At 39.5% G+C, this 19,333-nt stretch overlaps 1 protein-coding gene across 9 annotated transcripts in view; it reads left to right on the top strand.

The window, feature by feature from the left end:
- Positions 1 to 7,871, top strand: part of ATP2B1 (ATPase plasma membrane Ca2+ transporting 1) — a 66,939-nt gene extending 59,068 nt beyond the window's left edge. For 5 of the 9 annotated variants that reach the window (XM_083400937.1, XM_083400939.1, XM_083400941.1 and 2 more), the window contains 3 exons: positions 375 to 557; positions 874 to 960; positions 4,550 to 7,871. In XM_083400937.1, coding sequence (XP_083257063.1) covers positions 375 to 557; positions 874 to 960; positions 4,550 to 4,864 — 585 coding nt within the window. In that variant the 3' untranslated portion in view covers positions 4,865 to 7,871. Of the gene's footprint in view, positions 1 to 374; positions 558 to 873; positions 1,046 to 4,549 lie in introns of all 9 variants that reach the window. The other 4 variants (XM_083400942.1, XM_083400944.1, XM_083400943.1 and 1 more) reach the window with 2 other exon arrangements.
- Positions 7,872 to 19,333: the final 11,462 nt, after the last annotated feature.

The raw sequence follows: 19,333 nt of genomic DNA, 5'->3' as shown, positions 1-19,333 counted from the left end.
GTGGGGTGCAAGTGGGGGAAATCACTAAAAATTGCTTCTGTCTCCATTCACCTGATGCAAGCCATGCTGTCAACTGTGTGGCACAGTTAAATGCAACCAGCAATCTCTGCTGCTGTGAGTTGTCGGTTACTGCCTTGGTTGCATCTATTGCTGCTGTGCTTTCTACCTACTGTTTGCCATAGCCTCCTTTATCTCCCTGCACCCCAGTTAGTCACTGTATGTTCTGCTTTGTTAGAAAAGAAGGTTTCAAGTAAATGTTGTGGTCGGTGGGTGGGAAATCTCAGTTGTTTATCTGGAATTCCCAGAATTCCTCAGCACAGCTTGTGTTATAATTAGCTTTGACAAGCCTGTTAACTTATTTCTCATGATTGTAGTTGATATCAACAATTCCAACCAGCCACTTGAAATTCCTTAAAGAAGCTGGTCATGGAACCCAGAAGGATGAGATTCCAGAAGAAGAGTTGGCAGAAGATGTAGAGGAGATTGATCATGCTGAAAGAGAACTGCGGCGTGGTCAGATATTGTGGTTTAGGGGCCTAAACAGGATACAAACTCAGGTATGGTCTTGGAACAGGTAGGAGATGGTTAGGGATGAGGGGGTTATAAATCTTCCCGTTGTTCTTGGCATTGGTTGGGGGGTAGTTATAAACGGTGTGACTGAACTCTTTGCTATGTGGTCAAATGGTTGGCTCCTTAATCCCTCAAATTCCTTCTTTACTTCATCTCTAAATGCGCCTCTTGCTTCTTTACCTGCTCTATAAAAGTGCCTTTTTTTTCTTTGCTTTTTTATATGTTTTATAGATGGGATGCTCCTTTCTCTTGTTCTCTCTCTCTCTTGCTGAGCAAGCTGTCACAATCTCTGATTCCTTGCAGATGGATGTAGTGAATGCTTTCCAGAGTGGAACTTCTATTCAGGGGGCTCTAAGGCGGCAACCTTCCATCGCCAGCCAGCATCATGATGTAACAAATATTTCTACCCCTACACATGTAGTGTTTTCCTCTACTACTACTTCTACTACTACTACTGCTTCTACTACTGTGGGGTGTGAGTGCGTGTTCCTAAGTGCATGAAATTAACATTTCCTAATTCACACACCTAACGTTTCATTCTCTTCTTCAGTCCTTAAATTCATCGTTAAGACTTTTCATACTTTTTCTCACAAAATGGAGTCCTCGAAACTCTTTTTTTTTCGTAGAGGGCTACAACACAGGTGGAACAGTTGCAACTATTGATTTACAATGAAAGCTGTGAGCCTGCACATATTGTGCCTTGATTCTTGCAGAGGGGAGTTTAAAAAATATTCAGGAAACCGTTATAAATATTTGAGTATATGCCTTCAAGAATGACTGTTTGCAGGAAGATATACAATACAGTTCATTTAAATGTTTAAAGCTGGCAAATGTAAGTAGCTGGCTTTCACATCCTTGCTAAAGGGAAGTACAAAACATGTTGGGCATAACTCATGCATAAAATATTGAGGGTTTGTATTAATAATAATTATTAATATTATTTATACACCGCCCATCTGGCTAGGTTTCCCCAGCCACTCTGGGCGGCTTACAGCACATAAAAAATTGTAAAACATTAGACATTAAAAATTTCCTGAAATAGGATTGCCTTCAGATATCATCTAAAAGTCAGATAGTTGTTTATTTCTTTGACATCTGATGGGAGGGCGTTCCACAGGGTGGGTGCCACTACCAAGAAGGCCCTCTGCCTGGTTCCCTGTAACCTTACTTCTCTCAGTGAGGGAACCACCAAAAGGCCCTCGGAGCTGGACCTCAGTGTCCAGGTTGAACGATGGGGGTGGAGACACTCCTTCAGATATACTGGGCCGAGGCCATTTAGGGCCTTAAAGGTCCACACCAACACTTTGTATTGTGCTTGGAAATGCACTGGGAGCCAATGTAGGTCTCTCAGGACAGGTGTTATATGGTCTCAGTGGCCGCTCCCAGACCAGTCTAGCTGCCACATTCTTTCTTTTTCTTTTCCTTCAAAGTTGCAGGAGTTCAGTTACTTACTGAGACTTGAAACTAAATATTTTCATTAATTCAAAGTAGTTGTTTCAAGTCAGTTACTTATATCAGGTAATTTGATGCATTTTGCCCCCTAGGTTATCTTGGCAACTATATGTAAACCTCAGTTTGGTTATTTCTTCAGCTTTCTTCTTCTTGTGCCTTTTTCACTCACAATATTGCCATTGTATGTGCTAACTGCCCTCTAAAATTAGTAATACTTTAAGATGGAAAGGACGTAACTTAGAACTTTAAATACTTGGGTTAAAATACCTCAAGCCTGGTATATACCTGGAAAAGTGGATGTTCTCCCCCCCGCCCCCCAATAATGAAAGTGCCTGGTGGGTTTTTTGTTTTCAAAATAACAAAGGTGCCTAATTACATTGACATTGACCTGAGAAATCTTTCTTAGAAATACTGCTTTTCATGAAGTATTTGAGTGGCATGAAAGAGGGATGATACCCATAGAAATGGAAAGGCCCCACAGGCTTGTTTGCAAACTCTTGTAGTAAGAGGAAGTTTTCTTTGTCTGCAGCTAATGTCTTGATGTTGTGAGATTTGTATGTTTTTGGATCCCGGTCCAAGAGTTTTATGTGCTTGAATTTCAGTATGTTTCAAACATCAAACTTAAAGAAGTTACATGAAATATTTGACTAACAACAGATATTTCAAAAATAGAAATGGTATTTCCAATAGTGTCCATAATACTGAAAGTGTAGGGGTGAGCAATTATTTCTGTTGCTTTCTATTGATAGTTTGGTGATGATCTCCTTTCTGTGAATGGGGTGCTTTGTCTTTCCCAGTAGACCAGTCTAAATCAATTTGGTGGTCTTTTGGCCTCCACATGCTGCTTAGCCCTATATGAATACTGATACAGAAGTCCAGGAATAAAAATGCATGCAAACTCACATGTACACAACATGCTTGCTGCTGTTCGTGTATTGAAAGGTAACACCTCTTTCCAATATAGATCTTTTAAAATGGTCTGCAGTTGACTTCTGCCTAGTAGTTTTGATGCATTAGCTCAAGATTTATTTATTTTTTGGACTTACTTTTCTTCTGATAGCAAAGGAAACCTTGCCGTGTTGGAAATGCAGAATTTTAGTGCAACATAGAGGGTGGGGTTTGAGATTCTTCTATGAACAGGCATATCACAAGATTAGAATATAAACATTGAGGAGGAAACTTGCACAAGTCCTTTCCCTCAAACAAACTGATAATGTGAATAGATCATGTAAACATTCTTTTCGCATAAGTTGTCTGACACATTTTGACCTAGCATTTGGTTAGCTAAGGAGGTGATGGTTCAAAAATCTATAATCCTACTAAAAAGAAGTTGTTAGGGATTTTAAAAATTGCTTATGTTTAAAATAGAATCTTGCCCCTTGGTTCTATATGTATTCTGACTAAAGAATGTGTGTTCTGGCATTCCATTTGTAATGAGGATGTTTTCATAAATGTCAAAGTTACGTGCAGTACAAGTGAAAACACCAGTTATTTTATAACACAGATTCTCAGTTTTGCAAAGGTACTATTTGGAATAGGATCAGATGGTTTATTTTCATAGCAGAAAAGTTATAATATGAAATGTCATAATGGGATTACGAGTTAGAAGATAGCATTACATTCAAACCTGTTCACAGTATTAAACTTCATTTGACAAACTGAGATGTACAAATTCTTTTCACTGTAAAACAAAATGAGCTGCAACAAATATTGGAGGTCTTTTATTACTGCCCTTTTCAGTTGTTTGGAAGACAATTACACTATAGAGTTTACGAAGGTTAAAATCTGTATTCATAAATCATGGACCAGCTGTTTCATATGTTCTGTTGTCGTTTGAATGTGACTGTGATGCTTGTGTGTATATAATATGGTTGAAATACACGCCTCTTACAGATAGTATTTTATAGTATTTATATTTGTATTTCTTCTTGATTCTGCAAACTGTGATACAAATGACTATGCAAGTGTTCTGTGTGGTATATACTCAAATATTTACATTTGTAAAGGTGTTTTTTTCCTTCCTTGATATTAGAAAGAATGTCAGCAATTTTGACACTGCTTACTATTGACTTATTCATACTTGGACACTCCATAAATCCAGGAGACACCATAATTCCCAGCATGATTGAAAAGTAACTTCCAAAATTCCTGCCATCTTTATGGTTTCAGAAGTCTAATGTTTTACTCATTTAAATTGGAGTAGATTTTTCAGATTGGCTTAATATATATATATATTAATCACTTAGCCCATGTTTAATTTATAAGTGCAGCACCAGTTCAGCTTTGTAGGGTTTTGCATTTTTTACAGGGCACTTGACATTTTTATTCCTACTGAAGCCTGGCAGTGCTCTCCTGAAATGCTCTTCCATTTTTATTTTTATTTTCACAGTCTATTGCAAGTTCCACTGCATTACATACAAATTCAGTTCACTCATGTCTAGCTGTCTGTGGATTCAAACCCATAAAAACCGTATTCCCTTTAGAACAATCAGCTGTATACTGACATTTACGCTTTTCATCCTTGCAGATCCGAGTGGTGAATGCATTTCGTAGTTCCTTATATGAAGGATTAGAAAAACCTGAGACACGAAGTTCGATCCACAATTTTATGACGCATCCGGAGTTTAGCATAGAAGATTCTGAGACTCATATTCCCCTTATTGATGATACCGATGCTGAAGATGATGCTCCAACGAAACGAAACTCCACTCCTCTTCCACCCTCTCCCAACAAAAATAACAATGCGGTTGACAGTGGAATTCATCTTACAACAGACTTGAACAAGTCTGCTACCTCTTCATCCCCAGGGAGCCCACTACATAGTTTGGAAACATCACTCTGATTGTAAGCCGAATGTTAATACATTAGCTGCATTGTAAAGAAACAAATTGAAACTGGGTCTTCTCACTCACTGAGATGGGCAAGATGGTATTCTTGTCTTGGACTTCAACAAGAAGATATACTTGTACGAATGTAGATTTATTTTTTTAAAAAAAGCTTTCTGCCAGACTTGAGGGTGCTTTTTTGGGGGTGGGAGTAATAATGAACTCTGACAGATAAACAGTAACTTGGTTTAAGTGACCTGTGGATCATCAGCTGTACTTAAAAATGGCCCTTAAGAATGTCTTAGCGGAGCTTTCGTTTATTGTTCCTTTTTGAGGAGAGGTCTGGAAAGGGCAAGGGAGCTCTGGATCACTGAATTGATGATGATTTTTCATTTCTGCTGTTGGCTGTTAATAATTTGGATTATTTATGTTTATAAATGATACAGATCTGTTTACAAGGTTTGTAGATACTTTTTTGTTCCTGTTCATAGATGGGAAGCTTCCTTATAAATGATGCAGAAAATATTAGTCCATCGAATACTGCTGTATTTTCAGGAAAGGGTGTTTCTATTGAAACTGTACTAAATTTTTGCCTGCAACTTACCTTGTTAAATATTGTAGATAAAATTGCTACTACTAATAGCCAAATAGGTAACACTAATGCTTTGTAAAAACAAAAAACAGGAAAAAAAACCATGAGCAGTGGTGTTCTGATGAAGTTATGGCCTCTGTCCTAATTAGTTTCTTAAACATTTACTACTTAATGGTTTTGAAGCAACTGTAAAAAATTAAAAAATTGAGAAACTTACTGAATAACTTCTGTTCAGAATTTAGTAGAGGATTGTTTAATGCAGGACAATGTGATGGAAGTTGCTTGAAATACTTTTGTTATCTCAGGCAAAATGGATTAAATCAAAATACATCAGAACCTTAGTCCTTTTTGTTTTTGTCTAAACACAGTAGCTTAGTGCTGTCTTGGTGAACTGTGAGTGAAGCTGTTTATTTTTTCTGATCTTTAGTATCTTTACAGCATGAGGGCTGCTGGCATTTGGAAAGTCATGAGTAGGTAGCATAAATGTTTTCTTTTTGTTTTGAAATTCATTTGTAAAAAAATTAATAAATCGGCCCTTTTGTTAAAATAAATATGCGGCAATGTTTTTTACAGGATTCAGCATCTTTACAAATTGTTGTTTTTTTTAAATAGATTTTGGTGGCTTCGTTGAGAATGAAGTTAATGAAAGTTTTTCAAAAAAAAAATACACTGGGTGATATCCAACAGTGTCAGTCCGCTTTTGCAAGTGAGTCTTGCTTGTGCGATAGGACTTGAAACTTCACCATTCTCTCCTCCCCCTACATGCCCCCAGAATCTGCCCCCTAGGATTAGGGGTCCCAGTGGAGCAGCTTGAGGGGGCATGGGGGGTGGCTACAAGGGAAGGGGAAGTTCTGTCTCATGTTCACTGGTGCAGTGCTGAATATCACTCACTGTTCTCATTGGTGCAACAGATAAGATTTGCGAATCAGGCTGGATATGTTCTCAAGGCTTAAAGGTCTGAATATTGGCAGCAAAATGTGTTCTCCTATAAGGTTACCCATGACTACTTAAAAAAGAAAACCAGAATTCTTGGAAATAAAGTCAGATGGCAAGTATTGACTATCCTTATAAAGCAGTTTTTTTGGGGGCCAAAAATAGTACAGGTAGCAAGAAACTGGAAAACATACACTTGAGTCTCTGAAAGCTGGGTTTTTCTAAAAGCAATGTTTTGTAACAATCTGTTCCTCCTTTTGGGATTTCTTTTCTGCATCTAAAGCATTTTCTCCTCCTGCAAGTCTTGGATACTTTTTTTTCTTTTGCCAGTGAAGCCAAACAAAGAGGAGAAGAATAAATAACTCAGATAAGTAGTTTGATGAAAGTACTGCTGAGTGGGAAAGTGAAACAGGACCCTTGACAGTAGCTCTTTGTGTGTTCTGAGTCATGGCTGAAGGCGCCCAGGTTTCACTCTTCAAAGCGATCTGTTTTTAAATCCTTTTGTAAGAGCTGTGCCTTTCTCATAAGGGAACCTGGCATGCATCAGCTCTGATGGTAGGTGGTGTTTTGACCTAGTTGGAGGAGAGTAGTTCTGGGGAAGCTAACCTAACAAGGTAAAGAGAAGAGAACGCACCATATATGTAGTGTGCAGAATTAAACAACTCGAGAATGAAATGGCTACACTTAACAGTGCTTGAGTTGACATCATACTGGGGAGGTAATGCCTGCATCAAATGCATATTGTTTCAGTTTTTCAATGAAATGATGTACAAATGTTCAAGTAAAATATTTAGGATTTTGGTATCGAACCAACTCTCTTCAGTGGGCATATATAGCCATCCTTAAGGTTTTGCACATTGTATCCCACTGTCAACCACTCATTCAAATTTCATGAATGGTTTCTCCTAGTCCCTTCTGGAAAATTCACTATATAGTCACACTACATTTGTACTTTTATGTAACAGCTATTCCAGAGGTTTCTTCTTGTAAGTGGAGAGGAAATACAGTTTGGGAAGGTGACAATCTTGTAACCAGGAGGAGAGTGTTCCTGCAACAGATATAGATAAGTGAAATTTAACTGTCGAGATTCAATGTAATAGTACTTGTTACATTTTTACCTTGCTATTTGAACACAATCCTGGGGTTTTTTTCTGTCTGAATGGTAGTCATGATTGCACTCTACTGTCCAAAAATCTACTGTGAATTATACATTTCAGACCTTTTTTTTGAGGAACTGTAGACTTTGTGTACAAATTATCCATTTTGATCCTGTTGACCAACAGTACATTGAGTCTTATAGCAAGTGTAAGTGTAATCTGAAATTGGGACTACTTGTTCAATAACGTTACTACTGTGAAAGCAACATACCATAACATGTTAGTTATCAAACTATCGTTGCCGCTTTTCAACTGCTGAGCCCCACATTGCTTTTTCTGGTTGTAAGGCTTTTTTAGCTTGCTCAATGTAACTTAAATAAATAAATGTGCTGTTTATCTGTCTCTGGATGGGGACTGAAATTTTTGAAAGTATTTATTTTATTTGAAATATATAACTTTATTCTAAATAAGCAACCAGCTTTGCATCTGTTTCTTAGAGTTGTGTGTGATGTGTACTGTGTTATTTTTATAATATGGAAACTTGTACAGAATTTCTGTTTGCAGAAGTTTTTTAATGACTTGTGAACGCTGACTAAATAATGGAGCCACATTCAGGCCCACCACAAGACAAGACAAGAGGTTACTGGTGTGCAAGCTTTCTTTTTTATCAGGTCTCTAGCTCTTCTACAAAGAAAGTTTACAAAGCAAGTAAGTACTTAGTGATTTCTGTGAGATGAACCAGCCTGGCTGCTGCTGCCTTTCAGTGTTTTAGTTTATGAGTGAAGTCAGAGCTATGACTAACAAGTGAGTTGTTTGGATAGGCAATAGGAGGATTCCTAGAGTCCTAAAGAGCTGCTGTTTTTCCTCTCCTTTACTGCATTTCTTCTGCTTCTGTCTCATACTCATAGTCCTCTGAATCTCTGTAGTTAGCCATTCCTCCCCCCCCCCCCCTTTCAACCAGGATGCAGTTTTGCTGTGGTGAGTTCATGAGACACCAGGTACTCACAATAAGCGATTTTCTGCAAATACTACTGTGGCTGTTAAATAATCTCTACTCACCCAACGGAAAGTGCAAAATGTGAAAACTTTGCAAAGTTGCTTTGGCATATCTCCTACTTAGCTAAACCACCAGGCACTCACACACGCTCATTTACTTCATTACATTTCTCCCAAAGCCGCCCAGAATTCACTGCATAGTTGATCCTACAGTACAATGGTACAGTATACATATATTCACATAATTACGTCTCTGTGTTTCATGGGCTTATTTTCATGTAAAGGATTTTCAGGTACAGGATTGCAGCCTAGGCTTTGGTTTATGGTTGGCATCAGAGGTAAATTATTATGCCTTTAACAGCTGTGTGGCAGGCCATAATTCAACAGGTTAAGTATTTACTAGTATGGAAGTAGAATTGTGGGGAAAGTTTCACCTGTTCACATTCCGTCAAACATTTTAGTACAGGAGTTACCACAGATTTATATTTGGACTCTCCACTCCTCTCACAAAAGAAGACACAAATTTGCATCTCACGCACAGCGTATCCAAATTTTATGTAAATATTTTATTCTTTTGTGAGTGGGTCGGAGAACTCAATCCACATAATGTTAGACCCAGAAACTCTGGTGAAGCCTCCAATTCAGGTTTAGCACCAGAACTAATTGAACTTGGTGAAAGTTGTTGCACGTGTCTCATGCTTGAAAGGGTCAAATTGACATTCTAGGAACTTAGAACATAGGCAACTCATTTTTCCAGGTATGTCCCCATACAAGAATTCTTCTGCTGCACCATCATTGGAATAGAAATTAGAAGACTCCTCCAGCACAGGTGAGCTACATGGATATGGTTACAATATCCAGTTGCTCAGCAGACAAGAAGTTGGATTTCTCCAGCTGAGTGTTTTAACTATTGTAAATATGTCATGCAATACTGTAAACATGCCATGCAAAATGAACTTATAGTGATATGACACCTGTGGGCTCCAGTAATGACTAATTTAGAGCACTGTTCCTTGGTTTTTCAGCAGAATTCTTTTCTGCAGCCGAATTGCTTTTCTTTGTGAATAAAGAGCAAAACTAATTGTGTACTTTAAGACTATAAGGTAGTTCCAATAGAAAAGGGTAAAACTCATGACAACTTTCACTCGGTTGTCTCTGCATTGACCTCTTGTGTTTTCTCCATAAGATGATCATTTTTCCTCTTGTTCTTTTTTTGCAGTGTTTAGAAATTCTAGCACTTTTCATAGACAACTAGTGTTTGATTTAGGACAGGCTTCCTCAATCTTGGCCCTCCAGATGTTTTGAGACTACAATTCCCATCATCCCTGACCACTGGTCCTGCTAGCTAGGGATCATGGGAGTTGTAGGCCAAAAACATCAAGGGCTGAGGTTGAGGAAGACTAATTTAGGATCATAACAGATAGAATTTATCAAAGTATCATTAATCCAGTTATAGTCTCACATAAGCTGCTTAATTTGTCATGAATTTTTAGAAATAAAAATTCAGTCTCAAAAACAGCAGTGTATTTTCTCTGAAACCACATTCTTGCTTTTTTGTAGTAGCTTAAGTAATTTGCAAATAAAACACTGCAGGCCACAATGCAGAGCATCACAGCTACAGACATATTCTGTTCTTCTGAATTACTCACACTTTGAAATCAAACTATCATAGAATCACAGAACAGTAGAGTTGAAAGGACCTGGTGGGGTCATCTAGTCCAACCTTCTGCAGTGTTGGAGGGTATGCTTCTAAACTCTTGTAACCTTGGCTTAGTGCCTCTTCCTGTATATCTGGGCCAGATGTGGGCAATATCCCACAATATTGGTTGAGGATGTATTTCATTTCTCCAAATAATGGTCTGAAAGAATTCGGAAATACTTCAATTTTGCTGATGCACCACTTACCTTTTATTTATTATTTAAAAGCCTTTAAAAACATATATTTCAAGTAGTACAACATAAAACAATAAATATCTTCTTGATAAAAAAATACAATATAAAACCAGCAAAACATACATAAACATATACAAACAAAAATTCAAACAAAAAAAAGGGAGCCCAATCATATGGATCAGGGACAGCCTGGGTAAAAAGAGATATTTACAAGACATCTGAAGCAACTGGTAGTTGTTGCTTCACATATGGCAGAGGGAAGGTATCCCTAGTACAGGAACAACAGAAGGAAATGCCTGTTTTGGAGTCATTGCCGTGTGATAGTTCACCGTAAATAGAATTTCTTACAGGTGTGTATGGGGGCAGGCAGTCTTGAAGATAGTCTTACATTAGTTGACTATCAATGTTTGCAGTTAGTCTATGATTTTAAGGCCTTGGCTGACGTAATGATCCTTGTCTCCCGTGGCATCATATTCTAAAATCTCACAGATTTAGTTCCCTTAACATCAGTATGAGATAAACTCATTAGACATGCCCATTGAACTTTAGACACCCAAACTGTGTCTAAAAACAGCGGTAAGCATCGACCCCACTTACGGTATATAAATTAGTAACTAGTGCCTTGGTTCCAAAGAATTTCATTCACTGGGGCATTTCTGCTTCCTTCACATGGGACATCTCATGCTTTCACTCTGCTTCTCCTAAGGACCAGGAAACCCCTTGTAATGGTTCATTGAGGGGGGCTGTCACTGAGAAGGATTGGGTGGATACTGGCTGTATCTTACATTCGTTCGTTAGCAGAAGTGATCCTTGCAGGAAGCGTCGGACACTTTATAATGTAAGCCATTTTATCTACCAATAGCAACCTCATTCTCAGAGTGTGAATCATTTTTACAGATAATTCATGCACAAGAGGGGCTATAAACAGGGTGGCGAGGGAAGCAAAATACTTGAGAAACCCTGAGGAGACCCCAAAAAAGCAAAACAAAACCCAAACAGTGCATTGAGGGGGTTTGGGTTAGAAATTCAATTTTGTTTGCATTTTAATTTGTACTTTCCGCACTAGGTTGTGAAGCCGTCCTTTGAAATTTGCATTTCTCTGATTTTTACAATGCAGTTCTACAGCCAAAGAATGTATGTATCATTGCAGACTTTAGTGAAGGCAACGTACAGCATTTAAAAGGTGAAATTGCTTGCAGAAATGTGTTCTGAATTACTGAATTTTTGTGAAGATTTTTAAAAAAAGAAAATTCAGAAATGGCTGTGGAAATGTGGAAAACTGAATCTGAGATGGGGGGAAGTAAGAAACAGAGAGAAACCTAAATTGGCAGATTCGTCCATCCCTAATGAGGTCTGAGCATGCTGTGGCCGTAGAATGCTGGCTATTGGAGGGGTGGCGGTGGAATGGAGTATGTTGGAAAGGGGCCTGTGTGGTTGGAACCTTTAAACAGTAAAATTCCACACTAGAAGACTTCCTTGTATTTACTGTGAATCCTATGTTAAAAGTGTTTGTGTTGAATTTAGGATTCAAATGAATTTGACCAATGAATGTTATTTTCACTTAGCATAGCCATTGCCTTTTTTATTACGGTATTTTTAGTAGATATTATGTTTTCCCTTTAATAGTCCCTCTTGAAACATGCCACTTCTGTTTTGTGTACTTTTGTTATCCAGAATTCTTAATTATTTGCCTTGGAATTTCATATATTTCATCAAACCACCATACTTGGCCATCATTAATCTTGTCTTTATAAGAAGATTCCAGCTAAGTGTGGGCAGGTGTGTTCGCATTTCTGTTCAGGTGAAAATAATGTTTATTTTTATCTGGCTTTGCTAATAACCATTCTTCTTCAGCTCTTATAATAATGTCACATCTTAGGCATATTCTTGTTTTGCAGAATCGTTCTAATAATTACAAAAAAAAGCATCAGTGGTTTACTTTGATGCTCCAGGTTATGTGTGTGATAGTCACCTATAAATTGGTCTTGCACAGCCATGAATTGGACGCAATACAGTTAGATGGTGTAGCTGCTCACCAGCAACATCTAATAACTTTACAGAAGCTTGAACCTGGTGGGTCAATGTTTGGACTTGTCAGCTAATTTTAAACATTTGTAGGCTAGACAGGTGGCCACATGACCCAGAAGCTGTACGCCGGCTCCCTTGGCCAATAAAGCGAGATGAGCACCGCAACCCCAGAGTCGGTTACGACTGGACCTAATAGTCAGGGGTCCCTTTACCTTTAGGCTAGACAGGTATCAGATTTTAAGCAAAACTGGAAACATTCTGAGAGTGTGGGTGGTTTGCTCCTCTTTGATCAGTGGCCAAGAATACTTCATACCACCAACTGTGTTAAGGTGTTACATGCTCCACCTCCCCATTTCAATCCTGTCAGGGCAGGGACTTAATGTGAGCTTATGACCCACACTTCCTGGGAATTCATTGTTCATGGGGAACAATTGTAAAGTGATCTTATGACCCACACTTCCTGGGAATTCCTTGTTCATGGGGAACAATTGTAATCCCCGATCCCCATCATAATTGGGGATCAGCGAGTTCCAGTGAGTTGCCTGCACCCTTTGGCGTAGGCAGTGACTGGCCCAAGGTCACCCAGTGGGGATTCAAACCTTGGTTTCCGGGGTCATAGTCCAACACCTTAACCATTACGCCGCACTGGCTAAACCTAACTTCCATGAGTTTAAAAGCAATCATCCTCAGTGTTTTTTGCCCTGTCAAAGTCAGGTTCAGTCAACAGCAGCTGCCAAATTCATGGATGTGCATCTCTGTCCCTAGACACTGGAAAATACTGGCACCTGGCCTTAGGTTTTCTAGACATTGCCTGCATTTGTGGCCAACATGGTGCCCTCCAGATGTTGTGAATTACAATTCCCATCAGTCCCAGCCTGCATGACCAATGCTTGGGAGTGACTGGAGTTGTAGCTCACAACTTTTGGAGGGCACCATGTTGGCGATTTCTACTATTAATCTCCTCTGAACCAAATCAGTAGCACATACTTAGGAGCTACTCTCTGACAGGTTTGTGATCTGTTGGGATGTTTGGGTATAGCAAGACAGGATGCACTCTGTAGTGTGCATGTGTTTGGGATTATTGAAGATGGGGGGATGGGGAAATGTTGAATATTTGCCTTGGAATTGAGGGTGGCAAGGGAAGATAAACTGGATTTGTAAGGGCACAGAAACAGAAATTACGATGTGAGAGAAAGAGCCAGAATCTTGAAGAAGGCTATATTAACAATTGTGGCCCTGTTCATATGGTGCAGTTCAGCTTATTTGGATAATTGGCACTTCTACTAAGCTTTAGAGAGCAAGTTCCAAATGTTATAGCTGTTCCTCATGGGGGAGTTGCTCAACTCCCTTAATCACTTTCTGAAGCCTTTTGGAATTGCCCTCTCTATTGCACCACACTTTAGAGAAGACACTGGCAGTTTGATGTTTACATCCTACTCTTCCTCTTGTTAAAACCTCAGTAGATTCTCATCATTATCTTTCCCAGGTCATTTATCATTTGGTGTAAATGCAGTTCTTCCTTGTCCTGTATTTCATATATGGACATAGCTGTATTATGGATGTTGTTGTTGTTCAGTCGTTTAATCGTGTTCGACTCTTCGTGACCCCATGGACCAGAGCACACCAGGCACTCCTGTCTTCCACTGCCTCCCGCAGTTTGGTCAAACTCATGCTAATAGCTTCGAGAACACTGTCCAACCATCTCGTCCTCTGTCGTCCCCTTCTCCTTGTGCCCTCCATCTTTCCCAACATCAGGGTCTTTTCCAGGGAGTCTTCTCATGAGGTGGCTTCAGGTTCTGTCCTTCCAATGAGCACTCAGGGCTGATTTCCTTAAGAATGGATAGGTCTGATCTTCTTGCAGTCCATGAGACTCTCAAGCGTCTCCTCCAGCACCATAATTCAAAAGCATCAATTCTTCGGCAATCAGCCTTCTTTATGGTCCAGCTCTCACTTCCATACATCACTACTGGGAAAACCATGGCTTTAACTATACGGACCTTTGTTGGCAAGGTGATGTCTCTGCTTTTTGTCTAATGGCAAATAATGTTCCATGAATAGAACCCAAATGACAAATAATGCAAATACTCACCAACCTGGTTGGAGAAGAGATAGGAAAAAACTTTGAAACAAGTTGCTGCAATTTTATATTTGGGGAGAAAGGAGCTATAAACTGGCTAAAAGTGAAGCGATTTTGAATGCAAGGGCATGATCTGAAAACCTTTTGTAGGGCTAGAAGATTAGCTACCTGTTGTGTGTTTCTGATATGCTTGTCCTGTAGATTAGTAAATAAATAATAACGTTGCCCCAAGTCTCTAGCACATTCTCATCCAAAGGAAACAAAATATTGTAGTATTACCCCTGGAAATTTTCATCTCAGAAATGTGGGAGCACGTTGAAGGGAAAAAACATGGATATTAATTCAGGAGCACTTTATTTTTAAACCTAGATTTTAAATAACATAAACCTTGCAGCTTTATTCAGATTAGTGGGGGTTTTTTATTGGTATAACATACAAGTATTAAAAAAAAGTTTTCAAGTATGTATAATTAGTTTTTATAACAACAACAAAAGGAACAAAAAAGGAACCATCAAAACTGCTAAGCAAATGAATTATTCTATAAATCACTAACTTGTTTCTAATAGCCTGTATGGATGAATATCTGATTATTATTTACACTAGTAAAAATGAAGCAATCTGTTTACCTTCAAGTACCCTCCCAATGTTAACTTTACCCTGTGGACCAGTTCCCAAATTCTTATAATCTACTTATTTACCCATCTTGAGAATAAATTATTTCTTCTAATTGTAACAGATGATTAAATGTATATTTATTGCAAGTATATTTACTTGCTCTGCATCCACTAATCTTTGACATATCCAAATACGTTTATTACGGGATATTTTGCAGATTTGTACCCTGTTACCAATTTAGTTTAATTTCCAAATATCTCTATTTTGGTACACAACTAAAAAAAGTAGTAACAGAAGTTGTAGTAACAAAGATTAACTGCAAAATTATATCGTGTGACTAAAGTACACAGGTGTTTAAATAACAGTTTCAGGGAACTTTCTTTTAAACGTGCATAATGTCTTCGATGGCACAGATTGCCGTATTCATCAGAATATTCTGTCTCATTTTTGCTGTTACTTTGATACAAATAATTTGTATCTATATTCATACATATCTTACATCTTTACTTAGAAGTTGTTGCTTTTGTCCATTTTGTCACTACATTTTCAAATTCTGTTGGATCTCTCAGAAGTTATAATTTAGAAATACTGAAACAGAGGGTGCTTGCTGTTGTCCCATTTCATTACATATACCAGTAAGTTAAAATAATGCATAGTGGTGAACATAGTTTTGTTCACAAGGAATCCTCTTGCATCTTGGCATGAAAGAGCTGCATCCCCCCCCCCCTCGATTCACTCTTCTTTTTGAAGTTATTGCATGTATGGCAAATAAAAGAAACTATGTGATGAATATTAATTGCACTTTTTTATAAAATGAACTGCACATTTACAGAATGTAAACTTCTAGTTCTTATCACAACACAAGAATACATACTGGTTTTTCATTCACAGTACTTGGTCAGGAATGGTGGGGATCTATAAAATAATAATACTTGAACACAGGCTGTTTTTCTTCTTCTTTGGCTTACAAATGCTCTGTGCAACAAATGAGTTGACACCAGAAATGAATCATTTGAAGCTGTCTTTCCTGACTGTGATGCAGTTACAGTGGTGCCTCGCAAGACGAAATTAATTCGTTCCGCGAGTTTTTTCGTCTTGTGAATTTTTTGTCTTGCGAAGCACGGTTTCCCATAGGAAATGCATTGACGGTTTCCCATAGGAATGCATTGACGGAAAGCGCAAGACGTTTTTGTCTTGCGAAGCAAGCCCATAGGGAAATTCATCTTCCGAAGCAACTCAAAAAACAAAAAAACTCTTTCGTCTTGCGAGTTTTTCGTCTTGCGAGGCATTCGTCTTGCGAGGTACCACTGTATATACTGTTTCCCTCTGATCACCTTAGGGTGCCTGTCTGAGTGGTTTCTTGCTTCAGTCTAGAATGCACCTTTATAGACCCGTGTTGCCTGAACTCCCTTCCTTGTGAGACATCTGAGGAGGTGGAAGGAGACCATGTGGCGAAAACAGGATGCCTATCTCCCTAACATGCAGGAGGTCTGTGGGCAGTGTTTGCTGGCAAGCTTGGTACAGGCAGGTATATCTGCAGCAGCAGCAGTTCTCAGATGTTTCATCATCTTAGGTTAACAATGTATGAAGCAGTGAATAGTCAATGGGACTAGCTATGCATTGCTATGGAACCTGTTAGTGAAGGGTGGGTAATAAATTTAATAACGATGATGATTAAATCAGTGTAAATTCTCTAGGGTTTTTATCCAGCATGCTTTAGGGAACTTGCAATAAAATGGGTACTCTTGTTACTTTGTGCCCAGGTGTTTTTGGGGGGAGGGAGAGAATCATTATATTAGGACCTCTTACTTCAGTTGCATAGATATCAATCTCCTAATGTTAAGTTCGTTTGAAACAAAATTTTGCTGTAGATGCATTGCCATTGCAGTCATGTGTGTACAGAAAGCAGCATACTTCTTTCTGGCAATTCTCCATTCAGAATGGGCACCCTGAAATTGTCCACAATCTGTACAAAAGAATTGGTGGCGTGGAAAGGGGTGCAAGTGTGCAATTCTTTACAATTTCATAGTGTATTAATTTAAGGCAAATGTTGTCAAATGACATCTGAGCACTGGAGGAAAGTTTTCCTGCTGAAATGGTGGCTCAAGTTTTGAACGGTGCTGTTCCTAAAGGAGCAGAGTCAGAAATCCCATGCTGATGATTGTCAGTAGAAGGAAGAAGTGAGTACAGGAGTCTTCTGTGTAAGCTGACAGAGTGGTGGAACTTGGCCAAGCTATTTCACATGACTTGCTGCTACAAGATGTTGGACACCAAGCTGAGAATTTTCAGGAATTGTAGGGAAATTATAACGCCTTTCAATGGAACCCAGTGGGGTTCTGCCCTGTCCACAAGGGCAGATACGGTACTGCCACACCTTCAAAATATCTTGAGCCTGCCCCCTACCTGCCTGTCTTCTTTCCTGCAACTAGTTGGGGGGTGGGATGCCTGGCTGTCAGCTTCCTCCTCCTCAATCCCTGTAAAACTCACCATGGAGGAAGATGTGGACAAAGCCAGAATTAGTTGGCTCTGCCTGCCATTTGCTCTAGTTCCACCTGCTGCTGGGATCCTGGACCCTACCAGTCCGATCCTGCCACAGATATTTCCTGTGATAAAAGGAGTGAGGATCCAATGCTTTCTTGTCTTTCCCTTTTTTAACCTTGGATCCCCAGATATTGCTGGGCAGTAACTCCCATCATTCCCAGCCAACTCAGCCAATGGTCAGAGATAAAAGAAGTTGTGCTGCATCATCGTCTGGGGACCGAACGAAAGGTTGAAGAAGACTGCCTTAACTTGCGTAGGATGAACCTATGCTGCTTTTGCATGAATATATATTTTTCGTAAATAGTTTGGACTGCTTTAGTTGTATGTGCTTTCTTTTAAAGCTTGTTCCCCTTTCTTCTACTCTTCTACTGATTTAAATAAACATGATCTTTCTATTTGAACTCTGACATTTTGTCCAGCTGCAGGAGCTGCTCATGTTAATGTTACCCAACAAATTTGCTTTCCCACCCTCCAAGCTTTCAAGGAGAGATGCTGGGAGTTGAAGATTGGGCTCTGGCTACTTGTAACAAGTCAGGAATTTGGGATAGTATCTCCACCAGCAGCTCAGATCATTATAACTACTCAAAGTCTGGATCTCTACACCACCTTTCCTTTTAGCCTATCAAGGACTAAATATAAGAAGCAGTGCCTCCCAGCTTGCCCCACCTCACAGGATTGGTGTGAGTGAGCTCTTTGTCATGCCCCACAAGCAGATTGCGTCTGGTTCCCCCTAGTATCACTGTTCTTGGTGTAGTGAGTCTCTGAGGATGAACACCAATTCAGCTTTTCTAGATGGCAAGACACTTGGGTAGGCTAACTACACTACAGTTTTAAGTTTTAAAAGCTTATATAATGAGCTGGAAATAACAAATCTTAATCTAAACCCTGCATGCATCGTGGTGGCCAAAGCACGCCGCTGTTGCGATCACTTTTTTCTTAGTGTCAAAGCCCTTGTCCTTTCAGAAAATGATTTTGCGGTGAACTTTACCCAGCTTAGCATGGAAATGGAAAATATAAATGTTAATTCGATTTAACACATAATGGACATAGAGTTTCGGGGGGGGGGGGGAGAGATTGCCACTCCGTCTCCCCAATCCCTGTTTGTAAACTTCTGCGCCAAGAACTAAAGAGCTGGTGCTTTTTCTGGGGGGGGGGGGGGAACTGGTCCTGGTGAATTTCTCCCTTACTTATAATTCTAGACTGGACAGCCACATTGTTAAGCTCAATGGCACAGCAACCGCTTTGCATGCAAGAGATTCCAGGCTCTTCGCACATATCAGAAGTAGGTTGTGGTGGTGGTGTTTGCATGCTTAAGGCAAAGAGAGAAAAAAGCCTTGCACATCCGTCATACCATACCTTTTAACTTCTCCAGCTTCCTCTGCATGTAGACATAGATGTGCATATGCACATATATGCATAGATGCGTCTGCATTTCCCCAGCGGGGAGCTGAGAAAAAGTTGCCCCCCTTCCCAGATCCATGAAGTACGATTTTTCTGAACTTCTTAACTGACCTAACGTCACTCTCACCTGCTCCTCAAGCCGAAGCGCACCCGCCAGAAACCCCTTTGAGTCGTGGCCTACAACTCTTCCCTTCGCTTCTCTCCGTAGTTCTAGGTAACGTTTCCCCCTTTCCTCTTTGCGTTCTTCTCCCTCCCATTGCGAAAGCTCCGCGACGCGCGCGCCGTCACTAGGCAACTGCCTCCGCTTCCTCGG

This window comes from Podarcis tiliguerta, assembly GCF_965153285.1.
Source record: "Podarcis tiliguerta genome assembly, chromosome: 10".
Lineage (NCBI taxonomy): Eukaryota > Metazoa > Chordata > Lepidosauria > Squamata > Lacertidae > Podarcis > Podarcis tiliguerta.
Note: the sequence above shows the minus strand (reverse complement) of the source record. Positions and strands in the feature narration are given on the sequence as shown.